Here is a 27,560-nt window from a genome sequence, read left to right as displayed (position 1 = left end):
GTTGGCCCAGAGCCCTGCCTTTGATTAGTGTTAATGATCCAAACCTGCTGAAGTGGGTGAGAGTAGTCTCAGCCTTCCCCATAGACACTTGACTCAAACAGGACTGGGGACTGTCATCTGCAGAGCCCTTTGAAAATGAAATCAATTATTGTAGCTGTACCTTTACTACGCTTTTAAAACCTAAATGTTGGATACATCATGATGAGAAGTAAGGGGATGCAGGAAGTTTGAAATGATGTGGAAAATGTTATTTAGGTTAAATGATCTAGTTGATAGTAATCCAAGCTTCACATTTCAGCATTTCAGATCCACTGTTATTGCAGAAATGAAAGTGAGGGTATACCAGGCTTGTGAGGGGCAAGAGAACAGATGTGGACTGACATGGAAGGGTGTCTTTGTAGGTTACAGTGGGTAACAAACTATTCCTTGTGCAGTTGTGTTGTGGAAGTTTATTTAGGAAGGGTGTATGTCATAATTTTTGGAATAGTACAAAATTTCTCCTCCTTAAATGTAAATGTACAACTCACTCAAAGATGTAGTAGAGGAGTGACAGGTTTTTAATACCTATGTTATGCTAAGCCATGCAGGTCATATATATGTTTCGGTTTACCCTGCTAGTCGTCTCTGTGCTCCCAAAAGAAAATGAACCAAACAGTTTGAGACTGCAGCGTCATTAATTTAGATTATACATTGACAGGTGCTGTATGGGAAATATGGGAAAATACCACGTTAGGTATTCACTAGTTCTACCTGCAGGTTTTATATCACCTTATATTCCTCCTGCTTTCATTACTCACTGTTAGAGATACCCAGAAATGTTTGTATTAGACCTAATCCTGTTCCCGGGGAAGTTAATGATAAAATTCTCATTACCAGTACTGAACACTTCTGAAAAACCTTATTCCACATTCTTTGAAGTTTCAGTTGCTTTTTATTTCATCTCCTGTTGTCAGAATTGGTACTGTGTACAAAATTAGTGTCATTGGTTTGCTGAGAAAAAATCTTTCAGGATTATCCTTAGAGATTTTGTGTTACATTAATGTGGGTAAAATGGTAATCCAGAAGAATTCCTTTGGCTAACTAAATTGTGTGTCTTCTGTGAAAATGGAAAACAAAGTATTTCAAAAACACTTTGTGCATTAAGTATCTAGATTTCATCACTTTTTTTTTTTTACTCCTGTGCCTTTTTTTTTTTTTTTTTTTTTAAGGCAAAACAATTCAGTCTGGATTTAAGAATGCCACTGTTTGATTTGAAGCTTCTATTTATTTTTTTTTTGTGAAGATAAGTTCACTGTTTTACTCTTAACCACCACTAATGTTGCTTCAAGCAAAGTGAATTTCACTTTCCAGACATTTGCTTGTTGAATGCCTTGAAATTCATTGTGTAGAATCCCTTATGTTTTCTTCTGAAAACCCCAAACACCGAATGAATTAAATCCAAAGTGATCCTCTTTCATGTCTAACACAAGTAAAACCAGAACAATCACATATTCTCAAAAAATGCTCTAATCAGTCTCAACTCCCCAGCAAACCCACTGAACATGGACCCTGGGAATGGATATTGAAGGTCAATTTGGACATGCTTCTCCCAGCCTTAGGTGTAATTAGAAGTAGCTGAAATATTCAGATTTTCAGAAAATCTAATTCTCTGAAGCTGTTTTCTGTTTTATTTTTAGCAACATGCAAAACAATCCAATTAGGATATTGCCATTAGGTGGTATGAAGTTGATTATGATGTACTGAGTAGGAAGAGACACTTCTCCTGGAAAAAAAACAAAAACCTGTTGGCTTTGGATACTCGCAGGGATGTCTTCCACAGAGACAAGAGGGAAGTTAGGACACTTGAACTGCAGGCACAGTTCATTATATTAGGCTCTTAAGAAAGCTGCTTTCAAAATGCAACAGCAGTGGCTTTTAATACGACATTGATACCCCCAAGAAAGAATTCTGTCAAGCCTCTGATGCTACTTCTCACTGTGCTGTAGTCGGTATGTAGCATCACTGATTTTTCACATTTCATAAACTGTAAGAAGTTCTGGTTTCTGTTTGAAGCAAACACATTGAGCTGTCTTAGCAGTCATTTTCTCTCCTTTTTCATTGAAAAGCCTAACCTGGAAGTAATAGCTTGCAATTCTCTAAGGAATGGCTTTACACTGAATAGGCAAATAGTTTGTGTGCCTTTTCTGTGAGTGTGTAGGTGTGCATGGATAAGAAAGGACAAAACCTCTTTCTTTCTCGTTGGCACTAGTACTTCCTTTCTGTGGCATGGAGGATGGAAACGCTAGAAGTTGTTTTGGCAGAACTGAAGACACTTGTGCTACGAACACTGAATTGATTTCCAGTGGCAAGAGGTGGTTCGTGTATGCACAAAACAAGCTCACAGGAGACTCGCAGAATATATTACATGGAATGTAATTAGAGAATGCATGTATTGGATTTCTGCCTGCATTGCCATTGAATTTTAAACAGGGCTAATTTGTTGTCGACTTTCGTGATTAGGGTAATAACCCTTTTGGCATGTATGTGTGATGCTGATAAAGGACATCTAAGGCATGAAGCTTTCTTGTTCCGTTTCATTTTGTGAATGTTGTTCTACCTCAGAAGGGGAAGAAACAGCGCAAGATTTCTACCCATAAGTGCTTTGCTTGAAGCTTGTCTGTGACTAGATTGGACAGAGTTTTTGTGTTGAAAAATATGCAGAAACGGAAGGGAGCTATCCAGTTCGTTATTGTTTGGAGTGAGAAACCTCGCTCCTCCTCCTCCTGTGTTTTCACTGTTGATCTCCTTACGTAATGAGGAAGTTGCTGTAAAAATTGCTTTATCAATTCCTTGCATGTAATTTTTATTCACTGGGTTGTTTCATGTGCATAGTGCTAATCCCTCTTGCTTGTTGGCCAAAGAGGGTGGAAAGAGCTTCCCTGTGAGCAGCTCCCAGGGAAGGCTTGTTGCTCTGCAGCAAGTTTAAATGCACAACCATCCTCTCATTCCTATCACAGGCAACAATTAATGACTGTCTTCAGGAGACCCGACAGGAGTAAAGAAAAGGCCTGCTCCTTGTCACACTTCCCACAATGTCCGCTGTGGGAGTAAAGGACCTCGCTGTCATCTCTGGCCAAGATTTTTTCATAGTGACTAATGTGGAAAAGTTGCAGGCCATTGTTAAGCCTCTCTGAAACCTTTTGAGACTTGATTTTTTGCCATGCAGATGCCCAGTATTCTCTGCAAATTGGTCTTCTTATTTTAGCCAAGGCACCAAGAGTTATCAGTGGATTTTGACATCCTCAGGTGCATCCTCAGTTCTTTGCTGTGAACTTCCTCACCAGTCTGGCTGGGCTTCGAGTAGCATAGTGAGGATATGATGAGGGCATGGGACAGTGTAGCAAGGGCTTGCATCCCAGAGGAATAATAATAGTTGGAAAACAAAGATGAGTTTTGGTTATTGTTCATTTTCAAAGCCAGCCTCAGACACAAGGAATGGCCTCAGTGTGTTTTTCACCTTTGTGACTAGGTTGATTACAAAGGTGTCAGTGAAATGGCTGAGCCACCAACTTGTTCTAGTTTCCCAGCAAGCCAGTTACGAGGCCAAAGAAATAATCTGCCACAGAATCACAGAATATTCTGAGAATCACAGGATATATCCAGGGGACTCACAAGGATCATCACCTCCTGGCCCCAAACATGACTGCCCCAAAATCAGTTCATGTTTCTGAAAGTGCTGTGCAGACACACACCTAATCTTACGGGGCAACTAAGTTCTGTGAACTAGTATTTCAGCTGTCAGGTACAGGACAGCGCAGTACCCAAAAAGTATCCTGAAGTTGATAGGGCTAAGCAAGTAACTACCAGTCTTTTTTCTTGGAGTGGGGTGGAAGCCAGGGTCATGGTCTTTTTTGGAATCTTAACTAAATTTTCCAGGTTCCTTTCCATTTCCTGAAAACCTTCCTTTGTATGGTTTAAGCCAAGCAATTTTGTTTACATATGAGATATTTATAAAAATTACGCATCATACATTGCCATGTACTTCAAATATCTAGTAGCAAAGAGAAAAGGTGAAACCTCAAATGTTAAAAAGTACTTTTGTAGTGGTGTTTTCTAGACCTGGATCTGAATGAGGAAACAACTGCAGCTCCTTAAATTAGAAAACATTTATCACCAAGTCCCAGCAGTAACACAAAATAGTCATGGCTGTGCCTATGGCCACTCACATCCCCAAGGGCCTTTGTGTGCTGGAAGAAGCAGTGAGCACTTGGTGAACTGGAGAGGAACTTCCTGGCATATTGTCAGGATAACAATTATTTCTTTGCCATGTCATAATTCAGTGAGTGTGAAAGGGAAACCCTTCAGATGTTTGAAATGCCACTCCACGTGGCATTTTTAGGTCACTGCTTAATTAGTAGCATGATTAAAATGCAGCTTGTCCTGTCGCTGTGGCCGTGCGTGTATCTGCAGAGCACCTGATGGATCTGATTGCATTTAGGTACGGTACCAGCCTCCTGGGGGAACAGCCTCAGGTAGGGGCAGCCACGGGAGGGCTGACAGTGGGAACACTCAGGTGTTTATGATGGGTTAATTCACAGCAAGGCCATCTGGAAATGCAACTCAAAATTGTGGCTAATGTACGTGACCAGTCTGGGGGAATTTATCATGCCTCGTACAGTTTGGGGCTTGTCTTGCACTTGACTGGTGCTCCTGAGGTAGCTTGTGGTGGCTCACAGCACCTTCCCCAAGCTCAGCGGGAGCACACAGTGCTGTGCAACAGTTTGCTCACGTCTGAGGAGGGAGTGCCGCTTATGTTCCAAATCAATAATAAAAAATAATCTCTAGCATCCCCTAGGACATATCTTTCTAAAGAATGCGCTTTGCTGCTGTATATGACAGTGCTACATATGGCACAGGAAGTTAGGAGTTTCAGTTTATAGTCATTGCATGCAACTGATAGAAATATATATTATTTTTCTGTTCTTTTATATGCTACAGTTGGTTATTTTTTACTTCAGAGCTAATTTTAATTTTAAGGTAATGCTGCCTCTTTACGTTTCTCTGCATAGTGCTTCTTAGCCAAGACAAGGCATTTTATACCAAATTATTATGACTTTAATTCTTGCCGTAATTGGCATAATATTGTCATTTATCCGGTGCTTTATATGTATGAATATCATCTCAGCGTATTCCTGAGTCTCTTACAGAGTGTATTTCTTGGCTGTCAATGTTTAATAACGTCAAGGAGAGGAACACATTTGTGTCTTCTCTTTGTGTGCATGTTTCTGTTGTTTTTGCTGGCACTCATTATGTGTATTCTCTCATGCTATTTACTTTACCCTGCCCTCCTGAGACCTTTGCCTGGTTTCCCAGGTTTGGCATTTCATTAATAAATCCCAGCTTACGGACCTTTCTGGGGAACAGTAGCCTTTCATAATGCTCTGCAGTAGTACCGGCGCAGTTAGAAACTGTGCCTTGCAAAATTCATATGCCACAACACTCGCAGAACAATACCTGCTTCAAAGACACGGCAAGGTGAATAAGGCTATTTATCGACTGAGTGTATCTGACGAGCTGGAAACCACAGTCATTTCCATAAAAGGTCCATTTAAAATAAATCCTGCTTTCATTTTCCTGAGGGCCCACTTGAATTCCTTCCACATACAGAAGGTCAGGACTGATGTTCTTAATCCGTAGCAGTGAGGTTTTTCGGTGCTGCTTCTGTTGTTAATGTTTGCTTCGGGGAGAGAGTAATAAGCCAGAAAGACTCTGTTTGGTGAGAGCTGCAGGAAGGGGGGAGCCCCTTGAAGGAGCTCTGCTCGCCTCGCTGGCTGCCCTCCTGCTCCGTCGGATGCTGCGAGCGGATCAGCTGGGGATCCCCGCTGGGGCTGCAGGCACACGAAAGCCTTCCCGGCGTGCTCGCGGTGCCAGCCATCGAGCTCAAGCCAAAGAAGCAGCCTTCCTTAGCCTGTTTGTATGCGATTGCTGCCCTGCATGAAAAAAGCAAACACGGGAACTGCCAAAATACCTTTTGTCAGATTTTTCTTCTCGGTCGATGGTTGGAATAAAGGGTTTGGAGTGGGGTACTCTGAGTAAATACAGCCATGGCTGAAGCAGCTCTGATTTTTCTCCCCATGACGACATTCAGCATCTCACCAAATGGGCTCTTAACTCCTGCAGGAGTCTGCCGCACTAGGCAGGTGCCTTTCATAGGGGTAGTTACTTCTGCCGTGCTCAGCTTATCAGCACTGAATTGCTGTATTTTCAGAGACAGTCTTTTTGTTTGCCACTGTGTTCTCCTTCTGGTTTGAGTTAGTCTTTCAAGGCCCACTTAGAGCTGGATGGTTTTGGAGAGGCACAATAGCAGGGGTGAGAAGGAAAAGGTAGGTAGAATGAGGACCAAGAAATTCATAGCTGGGGGTGATAACGATGCTCACTGCTCTTAGCTGTCTGAGCTAAGCATTAAGGAGCCAAACTCTTGTGTGATTTTAATAGGATCCTCTTGTTTGGTGTTACCTCTTTAAGGACAAACCCACCACGAACAGTTTCTTTTCCAAAGATTGTGCTTGTACACACTGCAAGCAGTGTGCATGTGTTTAAATTGTATTTTTTTTCCCATATAGTAAAGCAATCTGCAGTCACAGAATAAAAAGGGAGAGGAAAAAAACAACCACAAGATCAAAAGCAGTTTTTCTAATTTCTGGAGCAATTGATTGAGTTCCGTGTTTCCTTTTGGAATGTTCCACTTCTGTTTTAAGGATGCGCGTGCTCCTGTATCCTGTTCAGATCGGCTCCTGATGTGGTATTAGGAGCCGCAGAGATTAGGGGCTGGGAAGAAGAGCATATTTCTTCAGGGAATTTCAGAAGGCTGGGTAAGAAATACCGTAAACACACAGCTGAATGCATGGGTAGCTGAGGTGTACAGGGGAAAAGAAAATAGTTAATATCAAAATTTTATGTTAGGATAGAGAAATGAAAGATGAAATATTAATGGAATATAATTCTGTGCCCTGCTGTGGGTAATGGAATTGGAAAAGGACTACTTTCTGCTTTTAATCCATAATTGAGAGCCTGATTTTCAGAGCTGCTGAACATCTACTGTTTCCACGGATGGATTTTTTTGGTACTTTCAACATTGAAAAAACAAGCTCGGTTTTACCTAGTGGTAGGGACCAGAACTTGCTTCTTTCTGAAAACAGGAAGTGACTGATCTCACCAGGACAGGCAGAGATATATGTGCCAAGGATTTCTTTTCAGATAATCCCTGATCAGGGAGCCAGTGATGCTTCCAGAGGTTTTGAATCTGTTTCTGACTGGTTTCTGTTTGCCTGCGTACCAGTTCCTGAACAGATCCTTCTGCTGCTGAACTGGAAAGTAGTTTTTGCTGCTGCCGCCAAATATTAGAAAAGGGATCCGTATGTCAGATGGTTAATAGTCAGCACTGGTGATCAAAACAGCACTGGAAATCTCCACGGCTTTGGACTATCAGTGCAGTATAAAATTTGTTCAGTTCTAGTCAGCAGTAGCCAAGGGTGATTTTATCAGAACTAGATGGTCACCAAGGAAAACAGAGTTATTTTCAGGAAAGACAGTGACTTGCTAAGCCTGGCATTCATGCAGCTGGCACTACTGAAGATACCAATTTACTGGTTTTTTTGTGTTTTTTTTTTTTTTTTTAATTTTAATTTTTTGGATGAGGCGAAAGGATGAAACTCCTGATAAATTGTGGTGATTACAGAATTTGTGTCTCGTTTTTGTGGGAGCAAGCTGATTAAGCCCGGAGTCAGAGCCAATTCTGAAGCTGGACAGTTACCTTTGCCTTACCAAACGTTTGCATTTTTCAGACCATCTGTTGACACCTGACTTTTGGCACCGGTTGCTCAGGCAGCAGAGCGAAACAGTCACAGCTCCCCAGTGCCCTCCTGTTTGGCCACAGAAGATAGATGTACGTGTCCCGTCCTGATTTCTGCTGGTGACCTTTAGAAAACCATGCTGATGGCACCTGGGGCACTGTACAGCTCTGTCATCACCTCTCGGTCTGTGCCTGCATCAGAGAGGTGGGACTGGGAGCGCCCAGTGCTTGCTCCTGCTGGCTTTCCATCAACAGCCACTTCTTCCTGTGGCAGAGTGAGTCCCTAGGGCTGCTTCCTGATGAGCTAAAGTTTGCTTTTTATCACTTATGCATGAATGCACGGTGAATTTGACATGCTTCTACAGAATCCCTTTAATAATAATCCCTTTATCTTTAACGCTGTGCAAGAGTAGATGCTGTAGATGCTGACCTCATGCCGTGTGAGATGCTACCAGTGGCCTGCACAAGCTGGTGAGGCCTCACATTGCCAAGCTGCTCGTGGCTTCGTGAGCGACCGACACAACAGGAGTAGGTGAATTAAGTTGGCGTGCGGTCTGCACTAAGCGCCTGCACAAATGGCTCTTAGGAACAAGAAGAATTCTTCTGAAGAATTATAATCCTGTCTGTGATCTGCAGATAGGCTCGGAGCTCCTTTGAATCTTTGTCTCGTTTCATGGGTAATGTGCTTACCTCCCAGGCCTGCAAGCGCCTGAAAATGTGCAGTAGCGTTTCTTGCTGTCACGCAGCCGTGCACTGCCAGCTTTCCTGGATGCCAGCTTCTCTGCACTTGCAGCCAGATGTTCCAAGCATAACATCTCGCTGGCTGTGATGGACCATCCGGAGCTCCTTGGCAGAGGGTGATTTATGCCTCTGGTAGGAAGGAAGTCTTTATTCCGTGGAGCTGTTGGGTCTAAATGGTGGAGAGGTGACGCTTGCCTCATTCTCAAAATAAGCTGTGAGAGGAAGAAATTAAACCCATTCGATTTCCACCTTCTCATTGAACAGGCGAGCATGTATAAGCACTTTCAGAACCTCTTCAGGTTGTAACAGCACTGAATTTGCTTGCACTTGTTTGCCCAGCTGCTGTCTTCCCTGAGCCAGGAGGAGGGCTGTCCTTGCAGCTCTGCTCCTGGATGCCTCGGCTCTCCGAGGTGCCAGGGAGTGTAAACCTGAGTCCCACCATCACGCTGTAAGGTTTGATGGGTCTGGCACCTCAGACCGTGCCTTCTTAATGGGAAAGGTAGAGAATTGCTTATGCAAGTCCATAGTTTATGACAGATATTTCAAAGCAGTCTGTGTATGTCCTGTACTTGTACTTAGTGGGCTATGGCTTGCAGAAGACTTGCAGTGTAACAGTAGGAAAAAGATATTTATTTGTAGCTCAGGAATATGTCTTATGAGTAATACCGTGGAAGCTCTTTCAGTTGTAAACTTTAGACTTTCGTCCTTTTCTTCCAAATTGCCAAGGAAGCAATTTTTGAGATTTATTGCTGTGTTGATGGTTTTTGACCTGGAAATGATTCTTTTCTGTTTTGTCTGAGACAGTGTGACGGCATTTCGTCTTCCATCTGGGGGAAGGCACGAATTCTTTAGTTCTTTGATAAATGCATGAAAAGTAGCAGGGTAAAAGTAGCAGGGTTAAAAATTCTTCTTTATTGATTTTGGTTACAGTATAATGAATGCCTAATTGTAACTCCAGTTAGATGTGAATTTGAAAACTCCCACCAAACTATCTGATGTAAGGAATGCTAATCTGTTTTTAAAGTTGGTTGGCTTTTAATATTTTTAAAATCATTCTAAGATTAATTTGAATACACTTTTTTTTTTTTTTTTTTTTGGTCCAGAGATCTGTGTGACAGGTAGCAAGGAAAGCAATATTTCCCAGAGAAAGCACTATTTTTGAGATGGAAGGAGTTGCCTTTCTGTAAAATGAGTGGAGTGATCTGTAATTTCAGTCCCTGATTTTTTATTTTAAGGGAAAAAAAAGACAAGCAGCACTGCTTACCCCTTTAAAAGCTTTTTACTATTGCTCTGGGCACTCGCAATATGTTGGCTCTGCCACCTTTAGCTCAGCTGTCTCATAAGTGGCTCAGATGACCAGAGTAATTAAACAGTAAGTCACCAACCAAATCATTTTGAAAAATGTAACAAGCTACATGTTGTTTTTGTTGTTTCACCAAAACATGGAGGGCAATCTCCTACAGCTTGTGTTCGATGGCAGACCCTACTGCCAGGCCTCGAGGCAGGGCACAGCAGCGGGGCGTCAAGGTGTCAGGTACACGAAGCGTGCTTACAAGTTTTGGAGAAGGTAATGGCTGGGTGGAGGAGAGAAACCCAAACCCAGCTCTGGAGTGACTGTGGGACGAGCTCATCAGTTTGACCCAGTGGCTCACCAGCAAGACCATGCACAGCACAAAACCAGCTGAAGCCTGGCTGGGCCCATTGAGGGAACAGAAGTCACAGATCCATTGGGTTTCGTTTCTTTTGTTTTGTGCATTTGTTTTAGAATAACAAAGACAACTCTTATCATGTCCCCCTAAAACAAGTAATAAGCTCTTTGTTATTTTGGCTAGGGTACCACGTTGACACACAGGGCTAGAGCAGCTCCAAATAAAGGGTTTATAAACCCTGACCTCGCGTTCCTAAAAATGGGAAAGTTTAAACGCAACCAAACAATGCTCAGTCCAGTGCCCTTAAACTTCAAGGCCTTCAAGGACCTGGTCTTAACAAAAGCCTCTGCCTGAACTGAATGCTTTAAAAAGGGCGCTGCCAGCTGCCAGATACGTCTCGTTTCAGAAGGCAGTGGCGCCACAGAGGATTCTGCTTCTCCGTGAGTGCTGCTTCCAGTCCGGGAGCCCTGCCGGAGGGACCGAGCTGGCAGCCTTCAATGACATTAGTCCAGAGCTGTGACTTGTTGTGCGGGGAGAAAAGGCCCACAGTACTGTTTTCTCCTTCAGCCTGGCCAATTCCCACATTTTCCCTTTTTGCGTCGGATGTGCAGGTTTTATTTGTCTTTCCCCAGCTTTCAGTTTCTTTCGCTTATCTGCAGCGCTGCAGCCCTGAGTAACACCGTGTCCTTCCCAGAGAGGTTAACTAGAGGTTGCCTCCCCAGCTATTGATTTAACAAACAACAACTGGGGAACTATTTGATAGCTGGCTCATTTTAAAGCACGAGTGTGTCGTGGGGAACGTTTTCTGCATTAGCCGTGCACACCCTCTGGCCCAACATACATTCTTGTGCCTCTGGGTCTTTGTTGGCAGACTCGTGGGGCAGAGTGATGGCAGCACATGGGCACCAAAATTAGGCCAGACAAGGTGGGAAGGGAAAGTAGTGTCAAGAGGCAGGAGAGGAATGGAATACATGTCCAGAGTTTTTTTGAGCTAGGACTGATAATTTGCTGCATTCAGAGTTGAGAAATAATTTTTAATCCATTCTTTTTTTCTGTCCAATTCCATTGTAATTACAAGCCCAAATGAGCATCGCTGGGTACCTCTGCTCATCAGCTTTCTGGATTGGTATCAGTTTGAGCTGTGGGAGTAATGTATTTTAGCTTTTGCTGTGACTGCAGGAAGGCAGTAGTAACTGTGTTTTAAATGCACTGAAAAAGTAGACGACAGGCAGGTAATTGTGGTGCTGCTTAAAGTGGGTATTAATAAAGGTGCCTGGAGAAATGAATTCTTTATCTCCCTGCCTCTCGTTTCTTCTTCAGTCCAGGGGAAGTCAGTGCACTTTTTTTGGTGAACCTGCAGTTCACTAGGTGTAGAAAGACTCTTTTTTAAAGCAACATCAGGTCCTTTTTTACTCAGGGGTTTCCAAACACTCTACTTGGTGGGACCCCCTTTCATTCCTGGGGACAGATGCTCAATGTGTAACCTCTTTGCAGTGCAGGACTGCTGATGCCTTTTTAAGAAGTTGGTACTGGTTGGAAAGTTGCCTTCAAAAAGTGATTATTTTCCTAAAACAATCTTCCAACTTAGTTTTCTTTCTGTAGCAAGTATATCTACAGTATTCAGACTCAGTCTTGACTTTTATCTAGGTGAAAGTCAATCTACCTTTTATTCCTCTTCATTTAAACGGTTTCTGGTACCATCCACGCTTGTACACTGGTATCTCTTTCTCAAAGAGCATTCACCAAACAGGCTAAACCTGGTACTGCAAACTGGTAAGTAAAGTCTGCGAAAAGGGTACTGCTGAGTGGTTGTGAGAAGTAACGTGCTGCTGGTGTGTTTGAGAAGATACAAGGGTACTGCTTGTCATTCTTGCTTGTGTGACAGCTGAGGCAGCACCATGGTCCACCTCTGGGCAACCTTGATAGCATCACACTCTCTGAGCAGACGTAATTTGAACCACCTAAACACATTCCTCTAGGCCTGAGGGAACAAAGACCCTGCAGCGGGTGCGTGATGTAGCAGCACTGGAGTCCCTTAGGATGCTTAGTCACCTGCCACGTGTGCTTTTCATTGGCTAAAGCAGTAGATTAGATACTAAGTCCAGCCTAAATGGCCAGCTTTCAGATGGCTAAAGGTAGAAAAGAGAGATCCTGTCCTCAGTAAATGTGCTTAGTATGCATAAATGATACAGTCCTGTAGTTGTAGTGGGTTGATACGTGGCTATGTGCCAGATTAGCCTTCTAAAATGTACCCTTGTGTTTTGTGCCCACAGAAAATGTTCATGGTCTTTTCCACAGAACAGGATTATAACGCTGGGACTTCTGAATTTCAGCCATGGATTAGGCCAGTGGTAGCTGGTGTTGCAGTCTCTAGGTGTGCAAAAGCAAGGCAGGTTGTACTGCCTGGCCCCACATCACTGACTGGACTCTGCTCCTCTACTCAAAAATCTCATTTAATGTTTCTAAATTTAGCCCCCCCCCCAGCTAAAGGTTTGTAAGTCAATTTGCTCTCTCAAGTTGAGAAATTGCCCGAAACAATTAGACAGTCCTACAACCATTAAGCAACTCTGCTTGCATCTGTTTCTAAATGTGACAAAGCGAGACTTCTGTAAATGGATGCAGAACGGTGCTGTGGTGACTGATGAGACAGCAGCATCACAGGCAGGGCAGGAAAGCACAAATGCCTGGCTGGATGATTTTACAGACCTAGTACTACCCTTCGGATAGCCTGAATTTATCCTTTGAGATCAACAGAAAGCACAAAGTGATTCAACATCTTGGGGTGGAGCTAATAGTGAAGCTCAACTTGCCTATGGAGGCTTTGCTCTTTCTGTGGTGGGAACAGAGGCTGCTGGTGGTTAACTGCATCCTGAGATCTTCGTGGCAGCCATGCAGATCAGTTGTTTTAAACTGCATGTGGCAATGAGATTTCTCCTCAAAGAGCAATGCTGAAGTGAGCTCAAGTGAAGGGCATTAACTGAGCTTAAGTGAAAGACATTAGCTTTAATATATAGCAAGCCTCAAATTTCCAGCTCTGTATGAGTACAGAGACCTCGTGTGAGGAAGTACCATTTCAAGTTTACGTATTGTCTCGAAAGGGATGAAATGACTGCATTAATGTGCCATTTGGGGCTAGTTTTCTGTACATAAAATGTGACTGATTGAACAGCTTTTCCTCATTTATAAACACTTAGGATTGCACACCACAGTCTGTGTGCAATATGCACTTGCATATTTTCATATGGCCATATTGTGATGGACATGTTAATATATACATCCACACTATCACCAATATGGAGTGCCTCTGAGGTGCTATCTGTGGCGTCCCAGGAGAGCTGCATACAATAGCACTGACATTGGAAGAGATACTGACAATAATACATCCTGTCATCAGTGTTTTTGCACTTTCTGGACATAGCAGATGCACAGACGGTATGCAAATACAGAAAAACAGTATCCTGAAATAATTTCTTTAAATGCAAAACATACCAAACATTAACCTGAGTTGCTTCTTTTTGTGAATAAGAATCTCAGAAGGAAAGGGGAAATTTAGTGGTGAATGAAATTGGATTTTTTTTTTTTAGTTGATATTTGTTTAATTTTGTGTTATTGCAGAAACTGGAACATAAAGAAGTTTTGGTTGGCTTGTTGTTCCTGGTTTTCCCATTCATCCCAGCCAGCAACCTCTTCTTCAGGGTGGGATTTGTGGTGGCAGAGCGAGTCCTTTACATGCCGAGGTAACTATTGCAATTGAATTCCTTTCTAATGAGACCACCATCCCATTTTCTAAAAGCAGACAAGATTATTTCTTCCCTTTTGCAATACTTCAAACATTATTTTGGTAGTCAGTATGCTCTCTGCCTTTGAGGTTTGGCATGACAGTGTGAGGGATTTTATATTCATTTGACAGCAGCTTGCTTGTCCAGAGTAAAGCTAGCCAAATTCATTTATTTTTTTTTTCAACACAGATTTTGATGGGTTTGAAACAGCTGAATACAGTGATGAGGTGTTGTTTCTTGAGGATTGTTCCCCACCAGTCTTTCTGAAAGCATTATCAACTCGCGTTATCAATTGTCAATGTCTCTACCTTAAGGACAGCGTCTGAAGAGTTAACCTGTCTTTTTTATTGTGGTATTGCTCAGCTTCCCCTCTACGTTAGGTGGTTGGTGAAAACAGAGACGACAGTATTGCCGTCTTAAAAGGCTGCTGACTTGAGTTGTGGAATATGTACCTGACCTTCTGCCTGTATGCAGACACATCTATGAGTGGAGGATTTGCAGTTGTGGAAGAGGATGAGGAAAATCCAGCCCCTCCTCCATCCCTCAGTATCTGCCCCAGGGTTTCCTCCAGTTTCCAGCCTCTTAACAAGTGTTGATTTAGTCTTCCCATTTGTTTTACTCAAGGACAGCTTTGAGGCATTACTTTGACACCTCCACAGTATCCAGACCGGTGGCTACAGCGGCAGTTAGAGGACGTTTATCCAAAACGCACCAGGCAGGTGCCCATTTTGCAGAATCAAAGAACAGCTGAGGTTGGAAGGGACCTCTGGAGGTCGTCTGGTCCAACCCCTTGCTCAAGCAGGGCCTCCTAGAGCGGGTTGCTCATGACTTTGTCCGGACAGTTTTTGAGTATTTTCAAGGATAGGGACTACACAGCCTCTCTGGGCTGCCTGTGCCCTTGAAGCTTTTTCCAGCCATGAGCATAAACAGTCGTTCTTGAATGTCACCAGTCAGTAGGCCCAATTCTACCTGCAGGTGCAGAGGGTCAGCTCCTGTTACCTCTAATGGGAGCTGTCCTTGTGGAGCTGTCAACAAAGTATAGCCCCAAGTTTCACTTCAGATTGCTTTGTGATAACTAAAACAATAATTTTATTCTACTCTTTACACTGTAGTTCGTGTAATTCCAAAAATCCTAGAAAAATGCACTTATAGGTTTTCTTTTGCAAAGCCTTTGCCTATTCTGACAATCATTTGTGTAAGTATTATCACAAAAGGACTGCTTGTTGGTGTAAAACTGGGGTTGTTGCATTTACTACAAGCCTTTTCCATAGGCTATGTCTCTGTTCTCTGCTGTATCCTGACTTGATTTTTTGGGTCAAATCCTACTGCTTTTATTCACATCAGTAGCCCTGCTTTTGTCTGGTGGGAGTATACCTGGAAATATAGAGTGAAAGTTGTCCCTCTGAGTTATTTTGCAAATGATACCCTCAGCTAATGGATCTTGCATCATTTCAAATTAACTTGAAAATCAGATTGCTTTAAATTCATGTAACAGAAAATGAGGAGACACATGAAAGCGCAAAGCTATTAAGGAACAGTCAGCTGAACACAAGGCTGTGTTGAGTGGTTGCATTTCTGAATCTCAAAAGAACAACTGCGGAAAATACTTCAGCTGTCAGCAGTTCCTTGTCCTCCTCCAGATGAGACTGCTGATATAATGAGAGGAGGGGCAATGAAGAAGAAAAAGGGAGATGTTTGCACAGAGAAAATTAATCAGCGTTAACATGTGCGCATATAGTTTGTATAATGCTTTTCATCTCCCTATTGGCATTGCAAATATATGACCTACAAAATAGGTAATTGATAGTTGCCCCCCCTTTTTTTTCAGGCAGGAAAACAGAGGTGGGGGGGATAAAATAATTTCTCTAGACTTAACCTGTGTTGGAGTCCTTGGGTCTCCTGCTTTGCTCAGATCACTCATGCCCTGCTTTGCAATGTGTGTTTTTTGCTCTTTGCCCAGGCTGGCAGGCAAAAACCCCACAGCTAACAGGAGAGGGCAGGTACCACAAACGGTGCTGAAGGGGCACCTTCCAGCCAAAGGATCTTGAGAGCTGCTTTCTTGGCTCAGTTACTAAGAAATGAGCTCTCTTTGAATCCTCTGGGTTCAAAACAACATGAGCAGTGAGGAGGGCTTCTGTGAGCATTCCTGACTATGGCAGAAATAAAATGATGATGTTTTATTCCCTTCCTCGGGAACGTGGCAGTTTAATAGTGATGGCTCTCGTAAGGAGTCGTGTTCTTTATTTAGAACAGCCTTTGGCAGTTTTCTTATGCTATGTCTTGAAAAGTGCTTTTCCTATGCCTTGCCATTTCTTCTATATAGTTCAGTTTACAGCTCGGAGGTGGTCATTCAGCTTCATTTAGACAGAAGTACGGAGTCAGATGGCAAGAACCTGGTGACCTGTGTTTCTGGGCTTATAGTAGAAGGTGCTTTTCTACCTCTGTTTCAAGTAGCAGCCTTTTATTAGTAGTTGTGGCTATTAAGGTTGTACACGCTTGCGTATATATGTCACAGCCTGAAGTCCTAATTCAGTGTTGCTCGGTAGTTACCTGAGCAAAATGTCAAGCGTTTTGTTTTCAATAAAAATCGAGTAAGGACCCAAAGATTTATGTAAAAGATGTTGTAAATGGAAAGGAACAAGGAACAAGCCTTTTGCTCAATGGCTAATTATACAGCTGGGCCTTGCCTTCTGGAGGCTGATGGGTTATTTTGAACAATTCCCCTTCTGTCTGCAGCCATGCCTCAGGGGAGAGGGATATAAGATAAGTCAACCTGGCTGAATGTTTTCTGTAATTGGCTTCAGCAAAACAGCAGTATTTGGAGGAAATATTGCTTGTATTTAGTTTTCATTTGAGGGTTACAAGTGCTTAGTTGTTTAAATCAGAACTTAAAAAAGTAATATTGCTTAAGCCTGAAAAATTTCATAGGAGATCAATTTATTGTCTTTAAACTTCAAACTGTGTTTTTGGTTGTTGTTTTCTTATCTTAAAGGGTAAGAAAGCTTGTTTTCAAGAGGGCTAAAGATGTGAAGTGTGTACCTTGGGAGAGGTGGGCAGGATCCAGCTCCAAAGGCCACAGTTTTCAAGAAAACATCAAAATAAATAGCTGGATCAGTGAAAGACTCAAAGCACAGCAGGTTTTCCTCTCTTTAAAGTATAGATGCAATTATGCATGCGGCATATCTGCAGTGGCCACATACAACCTAATGGTTTTAAAATCAGGAACAACTTTGTGCATCCAGTTATTCTGAGCCGTGAGCCATTTGTCTCACTGAACTTGAACCCCGGAGCACTAGCTCCTGCCGTTTCACATGGAGAAACGCGAGGGGCACTGCAGCCTCTGGGGCCATCCATCCAGGAGCTGCCAGCCCTACTGACTTAGTAGCAGAGCCGGGGTTGCTCTCTGCCTCATAGGATCAGACCTGTCCTAGGGGAGCAATTTCTATTCTGCTCATCTTTTACGCTGCTCTGCTAGCAGTGGCCCGGGCTGGGCTGCTGTGTTGTAGCTAGATGTCTGAAGCTGGTTTTGACAAGCTCATATCAACCAACAAATCAACCAAATTTCTGACTTGGAGAGCCACCCAGATGAAAGCAATAGGCAACCCAGCAGTACCCACATGACTTTTCTGGCAGCTCACTTGCCTCGCTTATTGCAAGGAGTGGGTTGCAGAGTGTCACTGTTACTCTTTCCCAACTGAGAGAGTTACAGCTTACTGTCATTTTTTTTTTTTTTACCAGCTCCTCAGTTTGTTAAAAGTTGATGTTGCAAACCCTAATAATAGTAGAAGATGAGACCACTGCTCTATTAATACAGTGTGGCATTTGGTTCAGTGTCTGTCTAATAATCTGCAGGAAAGCCAGCAACCAGAAAAAAAGTGCGCCTATATTTTTCAGGAACTTAGCGTATCACCTGAAAGCTTTCCCTTTTTATATTCCCATCCCCTTTCCCTTTCCTATCTTGATAGCAATGCAGGGACTATATGGAATTTTGCCTTTGTGTAGAGCATGTTTTTGATTCTGTGCGCTAATGCATTCGTTCCAATTAGTGTAATTCTGTATATTATTATCTTCTGTAATTAGGAAAAAGAAAAAAAAAAGAACCTGATGGGAAATGGGATGCTTTGCAGTTTTCATGGACCTGAATATCCCTGAGCAGAAGTCCTCATTGCTTACAAGGCAGCTACTTGAGGATGATGCTTCTCTTTTTTGGAGCATGTCACACTCTCTACATCATCTTCATTTTCTTCAGGACCAGCTATGTAACATGGTGGTGGTGATGCCTTTTCAGTTTCCATTGCCAGCGCTTTCTATAAACTTATTGGAAGCTGCAAGTTCCCCAAGCCTGGAGAGCCAAATTCCTGTTTTCCTGTTCAGCATTCCTCTGCTGTTCAGATCAGATCCAGTAAGCGATAACCTAATTTACAGAAGCTTCTATTTTCAATTGGAGCCAAGTCCTGACCCAAAACAAAGTCAGCAGCAGAAACCCCACTGACTCCACACAGCCAGTTTATTTGCTCCCTGATCTCAATTCACCAACATAATTAAGCTGTTTGATGCTTTAGAGCAGAATCCACAATTCCTTTGGGATCTGGAGTCCACGTCACACCTGCTCCATGTACTTAAAACCCCATGATTGTAATGTCTCACTGTTGCTGCTGTTCCTGTGAGGACCTTGGAGCTGCCACAGTGCAGGAGGCAGGAGCTGGGTTATATTCCCTGTAATGCACTGTGGACATGGGGGTGCTGGCGGGGCACGAAGAGCACTTTATGTGGCTTCAGCAGACCAGACCCCAGCCCCAGCCCTCTTTACCATGGTTGTAGAGTGTGCCTGCTGGGGGTTTTGGAAGATAGCAGCAGCCCATGAAATAGATGGCAGCTGGAGTTGGTGCTGTGTTGAGCCCTCTGCCAGCACAACGGGACCTCAGCTGAGGCAGGCGACCCCACTTCTGCTTCCCCCTCTGTTAACCAGGGATAACAACTCCGCTCTGTCCTTCGGAAGGGGGCTACGGGGATTAACTGCTTGTAGGAAGGCTAAACCCTGTAAGCGTCTACCTTTCTGATGCGTATCCAAAGCTAAGCCCCTCGCTTTTGAAGGCTTGCCCACCCCTATTAAACACTTCAAGGGGAAATCAAAGCAGCCATCCTCTGTTAATGCAGGCAAGAAGTGCTGAGATGCTAGTGCCAGATATTTTGGCGAAAGGCAATAAAGATGTAGGAATGAAAGCCCAAGTGATTCTGCAAAGCTGAAAAAGATTAGCTCATGGCGCGTTTGGTCTAGACTGCAGTCTTGCCTTATTTTAACTAAATTTAAAACATGCTTTTGAGAAGCACGCTTTGTTTTGGCCATGTACAATTGATTCAGGAAAATGCAAGATTTGTGTTGAGCATAAGCATTAATGGCTCTTCTGGAAAGATTTTTGGTTTTATCGTAATGTATTAGGTTAAAGAAAAACCTTCAAACACATTTATTCTTCTTTTGAAGATAATACAGGTATGTAAGGGTATTGCTTCTGAGAAATAGCAATAAATTAAGTTAATGCCATCTTGTGGAAATAATCTATTTAGTCATGTTGATTAAAAGAGGAATTCTTACAATGGAATACGGTCCCCTTCAGAAGATGTGTTATGACATTTAATAGAAAATAGTTTCTTATGTGAGGTTTTTGGAGCCTAGAGATGGAACTAAATGGAAAATTATATCCCTGCTACAGAATTCTTGAAGCTGTTACAGTATTTTAATTAAAACTGAGGCATATAGACCCCAAGTAAAGAATATAAGATTTTAGGGAAGCGTCTGTGGAAAACCTATGGAATTATATAGGAATTTTCATTTATAAACTGTTTTCTTTCTGTAATGCAGACAGTAATCAAAAGCATGAAAAGGTTCTTTATTACCTGGAAATATTTCAGACAGGAATCTGTTGGAAGTGAAATCTTGGACTCGAGCACTCTAATGAAGTGAATTTGTTTATCACATGACTTACATTGGAAAGGAGGAAAGGGAAATGTGTCCAAATGTTAAATAGCCATTCAAAGGTTACCTAAATCATTCATTTCTAGTTCGTATTTTCTCTCTAATAAGGAAAATAAGAGTTCCTGGATTTTCTCTAATTACATCATGTTCTGCATAGAGGACCACGTTGCTCATGGAGGTCAATCATTTTGATAACTTAACTGGTTGTGTCTAAATATCTTTAATATAGGCCTACAGATTTTAATTTAGAGCCAAAACCAAAATCTAATACTAACTCATAAGATTACATGTTTCCAAATTAGATATATTCTGCATGTTTATGGTTCCGTGTCTTTCTATTATGATTTGCAGACCTTAATCCAGGAAAAGGCCTCTTAATTCTGCTGAAATTTTGACATTTTATTCAGCAGACTCAGTCGTAAGATAAACACGCTCCCTGTTACTTTATCACAGTGATAGTTCTGAGCTGTGAGGCTTGTGTGTTTTTTCAGCAGAGGTGGTGGCACTGGTGTCTTTTAAAACCTTTAGCATCCAAGAACTGGGGAAAAAAAAAAAAAAGGGACAAAAGACAATCTGTAGGTTCTTGATTCCTAGTCATATGCATCTGATCAGGTTTTCCAGTTAAATTTACAGTATAAGGTTTCCCATGCAGTATTTCAAATGGGTTTACATTTTATTTTCTTGAGCTCTGGGAGTTATCCTGGACCCCAAGTAATACTATTGGTAAAACCTCCATCCACTTCAACTGGGTTACCTGGCACAATTTTCGTATTTGTCCTTCCAATGTTTAATTCATCCTTTCTGCCTTGCCACTACGTTGTGGCCTCCATGGGTTATGTAAATCCCATTTTATGTTCAATATCCTAGCTATTTCTTTAATGAGTATTGCCACAGGGGGAGGCCCCCTACCTGATGACATCCCTTCAGTTACTCCAAATCTTGGGATTATTTCTATAGGTAGGCACTTTACTAACACAGGAAAGCCTCAGGCAAAACAAACAAAAAAAAAGTGTCCCCACACACAAATAAGTATCTATATTGATTGCACCCAGTAACTCATAAAAATCAATTTGCCAGTACTCACCAGGAGTAATTCCCTTCTTCACGTCTCCAGGAGGAGGTTTTATTTGTATTTTAGGATTATTTTTAAGTCAGAGTTCATTTTTTTGAGTTATGCTCTCAAGAATTAGGAACATTTTTGCTCCAATGGCACACTTTGTGACGTTTTCTACTACAGCGTCAGCTCCCATGTATTTTCCAATGAACTTGTGTCATCAATTGTCTCGTAACAATACTTGTCCATGAGCAGTAACCCACCATCCATTTGAATCTTTAACACTTTAATAATTCGGTCAGTTTAATTTCCTTTTTTGTATTTTCTGGTGTCATTATCGATGTCTTTCTGGTAGGTAATAAAAGATTTATAGTGCTAACTGAAGCTGCTTGCTTAGCTGCCTCGTCTGCTTTTCGATTTCCTCTTACGGTGTCTGAACTGCCACTTCAATGCACTTTGCAGCGTATCGCTGCTACTTCTCTGGGCTTCTGTACACCCTCAAGTAGTTTCAAAATCTCATTCCCATATTTAACCAGGATGCCTTGTGAGACAACAGTGCAGTCTCCTTCCACATAGCAAGTGCATGTGTCACTCCAAAAGCATAGTGTGAACCTGTTTGGGTATTCACTCATTCCTCTTTGGCCAACTCCAGAGCTCTTGTGAGTGCTATTAATTCACTTTTTTGTGCAGAGGTATTATATGGAAATATTCCTACTTTCTTCGGTTAATGTCACCACTGCATATCCTTTTTTTCTCTCTCTGTGCACCATGTAACCGCCTCCGTCAGTGCTCCATTTTTTTTTATTGTTATTATTTTTAATCTAGTTTTATTTGTATTGTTTTTCCTTACCAGTTTTGCTCTTGGCTTGAGTTCTGCTTTTTCTGATCCCACTGACTTTGCTCTCCCAGGTTTCCTGGTTGCCCACACAAATGGTACTACTGCATCCTTGATTGGAGTTGGTAGGTGATTTTTCAGTTTCCCTGTAACAAATATACTTGTGCCTGCCAGGCATTATTTTCAGCAATATGTACTTGGATTTTTTCCTTTCTCAAAATTTATCTCAGCACGCAGTTTATTTAATATGTCTTGTCCTAACAGAAGCAAGGGACATTCCGACAAGTATAAAGATTCGCGAGTCAAAACTCATTGCTCAATTTCACATGTAATTGGTTGCAAAAAGGATTTAACCTCTTACTTTCCCATGGCCCCAATCACTGGCACGGAGAATTTACTCAGTGGTCCTTTGCAGCTTTACTGCTGAGTAAGTGCCTCCTGTATCTACTAAAAAAATTACAGTTCAAAATTTACAATTTAATTCCCCAACTTTACTGGAAATGGGGGCTCTGCTGGGGTACCAGATAGTTCTGCCCCCAGTCCCCTTCAATCTGATTCTTCCATGCCAATCATTAATAAGCCCTCTTTGGGAACACTTGTTAATTTTGGCTCTCTGGGTTAGTTCAGTTCTCCCAATGCCCCTCCTCCTGACAATATACACGCTGATTTAATCCCAGCGAGTCAGATGGATGAGGGAGAAATGTTATATATCTCCCTCGCCCTCTTCCTATGCCTCGATTTCCCACCATCCTGCCTCTTCCTTCTTTTTGAAATCCCTTACCACATGACAACATTTGGGCTTGAACCACAGCTGTTGCAAGCACACTTGTTTGCATTTTTTCTTTCTTGTTTCTCTTTTTGTCTTCTCTCCCTTTCTACTTAATCTCGATTATTCCATACCTTATAAGCTTTCTCAGTTAATTGAGAAATAGGCATTCATGAAACTCCATCTACTCTCTGCAACTACTTCAAGATATCAGGGGTTGATTGCACTATAAACAGCATATTAAATGTTACTTTGCCTTAGCATCAGGATTTAAATCTGCCTGTTTCCTAGCTACTTCACATCATCTTTCATAAAATACTGATGTTTCCTCATTAGGAGGACCCTGAGTTACTTGGTATAATTTAGAAATGTTCCTAGGCTTTCTTATTCTGTGTTTAATTCCATACAAAATTACCTGCTGATACTGTTTTACAAGCATTTTACCTCCATCTGTATTCAGATCCCAGGGAGGTTCTTGTTCTGGCATTACAGCTCCGGCCTTTCCCTTGCATTAATCCTCCTATTTTCCTTGTTAGCTTTCTCCACCACCAGCAGTCACTCTTCTGGAGAAGGAGGGCATTTAACAAAACCTGCATATCTTTCCAGTCAGGATTGTGTTTAAGCACAATCATTTGAAATATTCTGTATACCTTCTCAGGATTTTCTCAGTAGGAACTGGCTGATTCTTTCCAATTTATCAAGTCAGAAGACAAAAAATGGTACCTTTACAAAAAATGGCAATACTGCAGGTCCTTCTGCTTCCCAAAGCAGAACAGTTTTGTGGGTACCAAGTAGTTTCCCACCAAACTGGCACCCATTATGGCTTTCCAAGCCACTCTTTATATAATCCCTTATCAATACATTTACATGTTTGTATGCTGCCCTAGGCTCCCACTGGTTATCTAATCACCACCCTGCTGACATACCAGGATCATTCTGCGCATCCTCGGGGAGGAAGGATCCCCTGTTGGGCCAGGGTCTCCCGGGTTAGGGGTGTGATTTTTACTGTTATGATGAGGACAGTTCACAGACAGTTCACATTAGAATACTCCTCATCTTTGTGTTTCAGCCAACTATTCATATTATGTTGATTGGTGATGTATTCAAGGGCATAGCCAGGATGTTTCCCTCAAGAATGTCAACATAATGTTCTTCCTAATTAGCAGTTCCTCAGTTAATCATCCATTAGACATCTCCAAGGCCTGGGTCATCTTGCCCTTTCCTCAAAGTACTTATTTTATCTCTTTCACTTAAAACGGGGTTAACTAGCTACTGTTATCAGTTGCAAGAGGTTTTTCCTCCTCAGTCCTGACTGGCTGAGAAAGTTTTGACACAATATTCTCCCACGGAAAGTAGGACATTTTGGTTAATGTAAAACTTTTTGCCAATGCACACTTGACTACCCAAGGTGGACTTGACAGGTAAAAGGATGAGTGACAGGAATGGACACTTGGATGGATGTGGCCCAGAATTGCTTCTTTCAGGGCAGCAGAGGTACTTGTCTGAGAGCTGGGAGATCATAGCCCTACTGCTACGTGCCAGCATTTTTCCAGGATTGTTAGCACTGGACCTACACTCTTGCCAGGTCAGTGAGTGAAGAGCTGTTTGATCCAGACCTGATCCAGGCTCATGTTTGTATTCTATCAAATTAGCCAGCCTATAGATAGGTCACTGAATTCAAGCTAGCCTTGTACCAGCTGCAAGAGAAAATTTTGACTGAGCAGTAAGCTTGGTGCGAGTACCAAGTTAACTTCTCCAAAATGCTAGAATATGCTTGCCCCAGCAGTGTGGCCATTCCTGGTCAGCACATGGGCTGTGGTAGCTGGAGAATTTGGGGGACTCCAGACTTGAAGCCCTACAAGTGGACTCATTTGCTGCATCCCCAGCTTTCAGCCTGACCTGGCACAGAGATATGAGTTCGGGTGATGCAGGTCGCAAGGAGTGCCCCCCCCCCCCCCCCCCCTTTTTGATTTTGCAGCTATTTTGGGTGAACCAGGTGCAAGCTAACACGCACTGTTCTTGCAGACAAAAACATTTTTTTTAAGTCTAAATTTTATTCTGGCCCTAAACAGCTCCAGCCTTGGAAAACTTGACATTTTTCATTAAGCAGCATCTTTGCTGTCCAACCAGTGCTGCTCACGCTGGAGCTCTGTGGCTGCAAGCACTGTTTTGGGGCAGAAAGAGCAACTCTCTGCTTGTTTTTGCCAGCGCTCCCTGCCGCATCTGACTGCATGAGGCAGGAACAGCCCAAACGTCATGCCAAGGGTGCTTTTTGCCATCAATTATTCCCCATTAGAGAAGTGTGAGCACAGTCATTTAGTTTAACAGGGATGAACTGCCTTTCAAGCTTTTTCCCCTGCAGCAACAGCCCGGCCTGCAAGCTGCATTTCAAATGACTTTGGCTCTTCCTCTCAGCGTGTTTCCTCAGCTCAGGCTACAGGGCTGGAGCAGTTTTGGCTGGGAGCGAGGAAAGCATGTTGGGCCTGGGAACTTGTGTTTGGGGCTGGGGCTAGAAAGCTTGTGGGGGAGTTTAAAACCAAGATATTCAAATGTTTGCTTTCAGCGTTTGGATCTGACAGCAGCCAGCATCTTTCTCTGAGCTGTGCTCTGCAATCCTGAAGGGGCAGGAACAGCAAAGTACATGTATGTGCTTAAATTAAGCGATGCATGCAAGGGTTAAACTTGCTTCTGAGCAGCTTGAACGTGAGGGTTAGTTTTTATGGAGGAAAAGGGAGTAATCTGAAATAAGTGCTGGAAATCAAGAAGGAGGTTTGCAGCCCAGAAAGAGCCTCCGGGGTGAAATGTCAAAGCCAAGTGCATTTTCTGGTCTCAGTATAGTTTTGAGATAATCCCTTTCGTTGCATTAACAGCCCCTGAATGGAGCAGTATTTCTTCCGTGCTTTGACAGGCAGCTTTCAGGCAGCCCTTTTCCTAGCTGCTCTGCTATATATGCATGCATCTGGATTCTTATCTGAGCTGAGTTCTGGAGTAACTGCTCTCAGATCAGTGCGTTTACTCCAAGCTTGCGTGCACGTGACTGAGATTAAATCAGTTTTTTAAAAAAAGCAAACAACGACCCCACGAGATCTGACATCCTCAAAATAGGCGTTAAAAATGAGAGGAAGGTATCTTTTCCATGTCTTTCTCCCACCTGGGTATGCCTTGGTTGGCCAGAGGAGGTTAGTGCCGCTGCCCTGGCTCCCAGGAGGCAGCCGAGCGCTGGCATCGCATCCCTCACCGTGCCTCCTTCCTGCAGCTCAGCCTGCGCTGCCCACGCGCTCCTCGCTGGAGTGCAAAACTGTGCTGTGCGAGCTCACAGTTCGGAAAATACAGTCAAATGTGTGACTAAAACACGCCTCGGCTTTCGGGAGCGTTTTGCAGCAGGAGGGCTCCCCGCGCTTCCCAGAGGAGGAGGTAAGATGGTTTCCAGCGCGGGCAGATTGCTGCAGCAGAGCACGCCAGCAAGCCTGGGCTGCAGCGCTAACCACAGCGTGTCTCCGGTGAGACACCGTCGCCAACAGCCAAGTGCAGCGAAGCCGCTCTTGACTTCTTAATGAAAAATGAGGTGCCACGTCCAAATCGGGAGAGAGGAACAACAGCGTAAGCGTCAGCAGTAACAGCTTCGGCTGGGGAAAGGAGCCATAATGGCCCAAGAAAAGGTTGAATTTGTGATCTAATTGCTGAAGAAGTGTTTGCAAATATTAATTATCTGCTGTTTTGGCTTGTTTTAATTGGGCATTATGTGTAGCGCACCGTGGGAGATGGGGTCTGCGTGCCACCTCATTCCCATCTGTTTGTGCCTCCTCTCACTTCCTTGCAGGTGGAACAATATTAACAAGCTGCAGAAATTATGGACAAAAACCTGCCATTGCACAGCTCCCTGTGTGCCATCTGCCAGAAACACTTGTAAGTGGTGCGCAGAGTTTGCCTACCAAGTGCAGCTCTGCCCTCATTGTAATTCAGGGCCTTACCAAGGTACCGCTTCTGTACAGTAAGAGTCCAAAACCTGAGGAATTATGAAACCCGGGGGTTTGTGTGCCAAGCAGGAACCTCTTGTGGGAGCTCTCCTGCAGCATCATTGAATTTCTGAAGCCACAGGTTCTTCTGTAATAAGTATTCTCATTGTGAGCCTGTGCTAAAGCTTCCTGTGTTACCTGTTCCTCGGGTCCTGCCTTGAATCTGACCCCAGGGCTGATCTGTCACAGACTTTGCACAGTGGGGGACAGCTGCTGTAGCAAGTTGTTCCCTATTCTACGGAAGAACAAAAAAACATAAGCAGTTTAACAATAATCCAGTGGAAAATATACTTAAAAATAATAACGGGTTGGGGATTTTGCTTGTTTTCCACTGCTTTGTTTTGACTACGTATTAGATTAGAAAGGTGCTGGTATGACAGGGGATGACAATGCCAGAACAAAAACTTTTCAAAGAGAAATGGCTCCCTTAGCTCCCTAGGAAATACTACAGTTAACAAAAAATCCTCACCTCAAACAAATTCTACTGCTGCATATGCAGATAGCCGTGAAGATGTCTAGAATGTAGTATTGCAATACTTTTTTTAGGTGGTAAATGGGTCTCTGATGAAAGGTGCTTTTGAGACTTTTTATTTTTTATTTTTATTCTTAAATGCATGTGAGTAAAATCTGATTTCCTGGAGAGCTAGCATAATTTTTGGTATGGAGTTGAGTCCCCTAGCACTCTGAGGAGAAAAGCTAATGTATTTGAAGCAATGGATATGTTTGTAGGTGTTGGCAGGGTCATGGCAGAGTTAACCACATAGGAATTGTCTTAGAGTCACTTGGCAAGTTACTTCAATCAGGTAAGAGCAGTCTCACCTGTATGTGCTCTTCCTACCACCACACCTCTGCCTGGACCGCTACCAACTTGCTTAAAACTCGGAGGATGAGTGATCCTGGGCTGTGTGCAGAAGC

The 27,560-nt window shown here is 42.9% G+C and overlaps 1 protein-coding gene across 2 annotated transcripts in view; it reads left to right on the top strand.

Moving 5' to 3' along the window:
* Positions 1 to 27,560, top strand: part of TMTC1 (transmembrane O-mannosyltransferase targeting cadherins 1) — a 147,647-nt gene that overhangs the window by 68,536 nt on the left and 51,551 nt on the right. For both annotated transcript variants that reach the window (XM_068661808.1, XM_068661816.1), the window contains exon 9: positions 13,837 to 13,958. In XM_068661808.1, coding sequence (XP_068517909.1) covers positions 13,837 to 13,958 — 122 coding nt within the window. The remainder of the gene's footprint in view (positions 1 to 13,836; positions 13,959 to 27,560) is intronic.

The sequence above is a fragment of the Anas acuta genome, chromosome 1, assembly GCF_963932015.1.
Source record: "Anas acuta chromosome 1, bAnaAcu1.1, whole genome shotgun sequence".
Taxonomy (NCBI): domain Eukaryota; kingdom Metazoa; phylum Chordata; class Aves; order Anseriformes; family Anatidae; genus Anas; species Anas acuta.
This window is presented reverse-complemented; position numbering and strand designations above follow the sequence as displayed.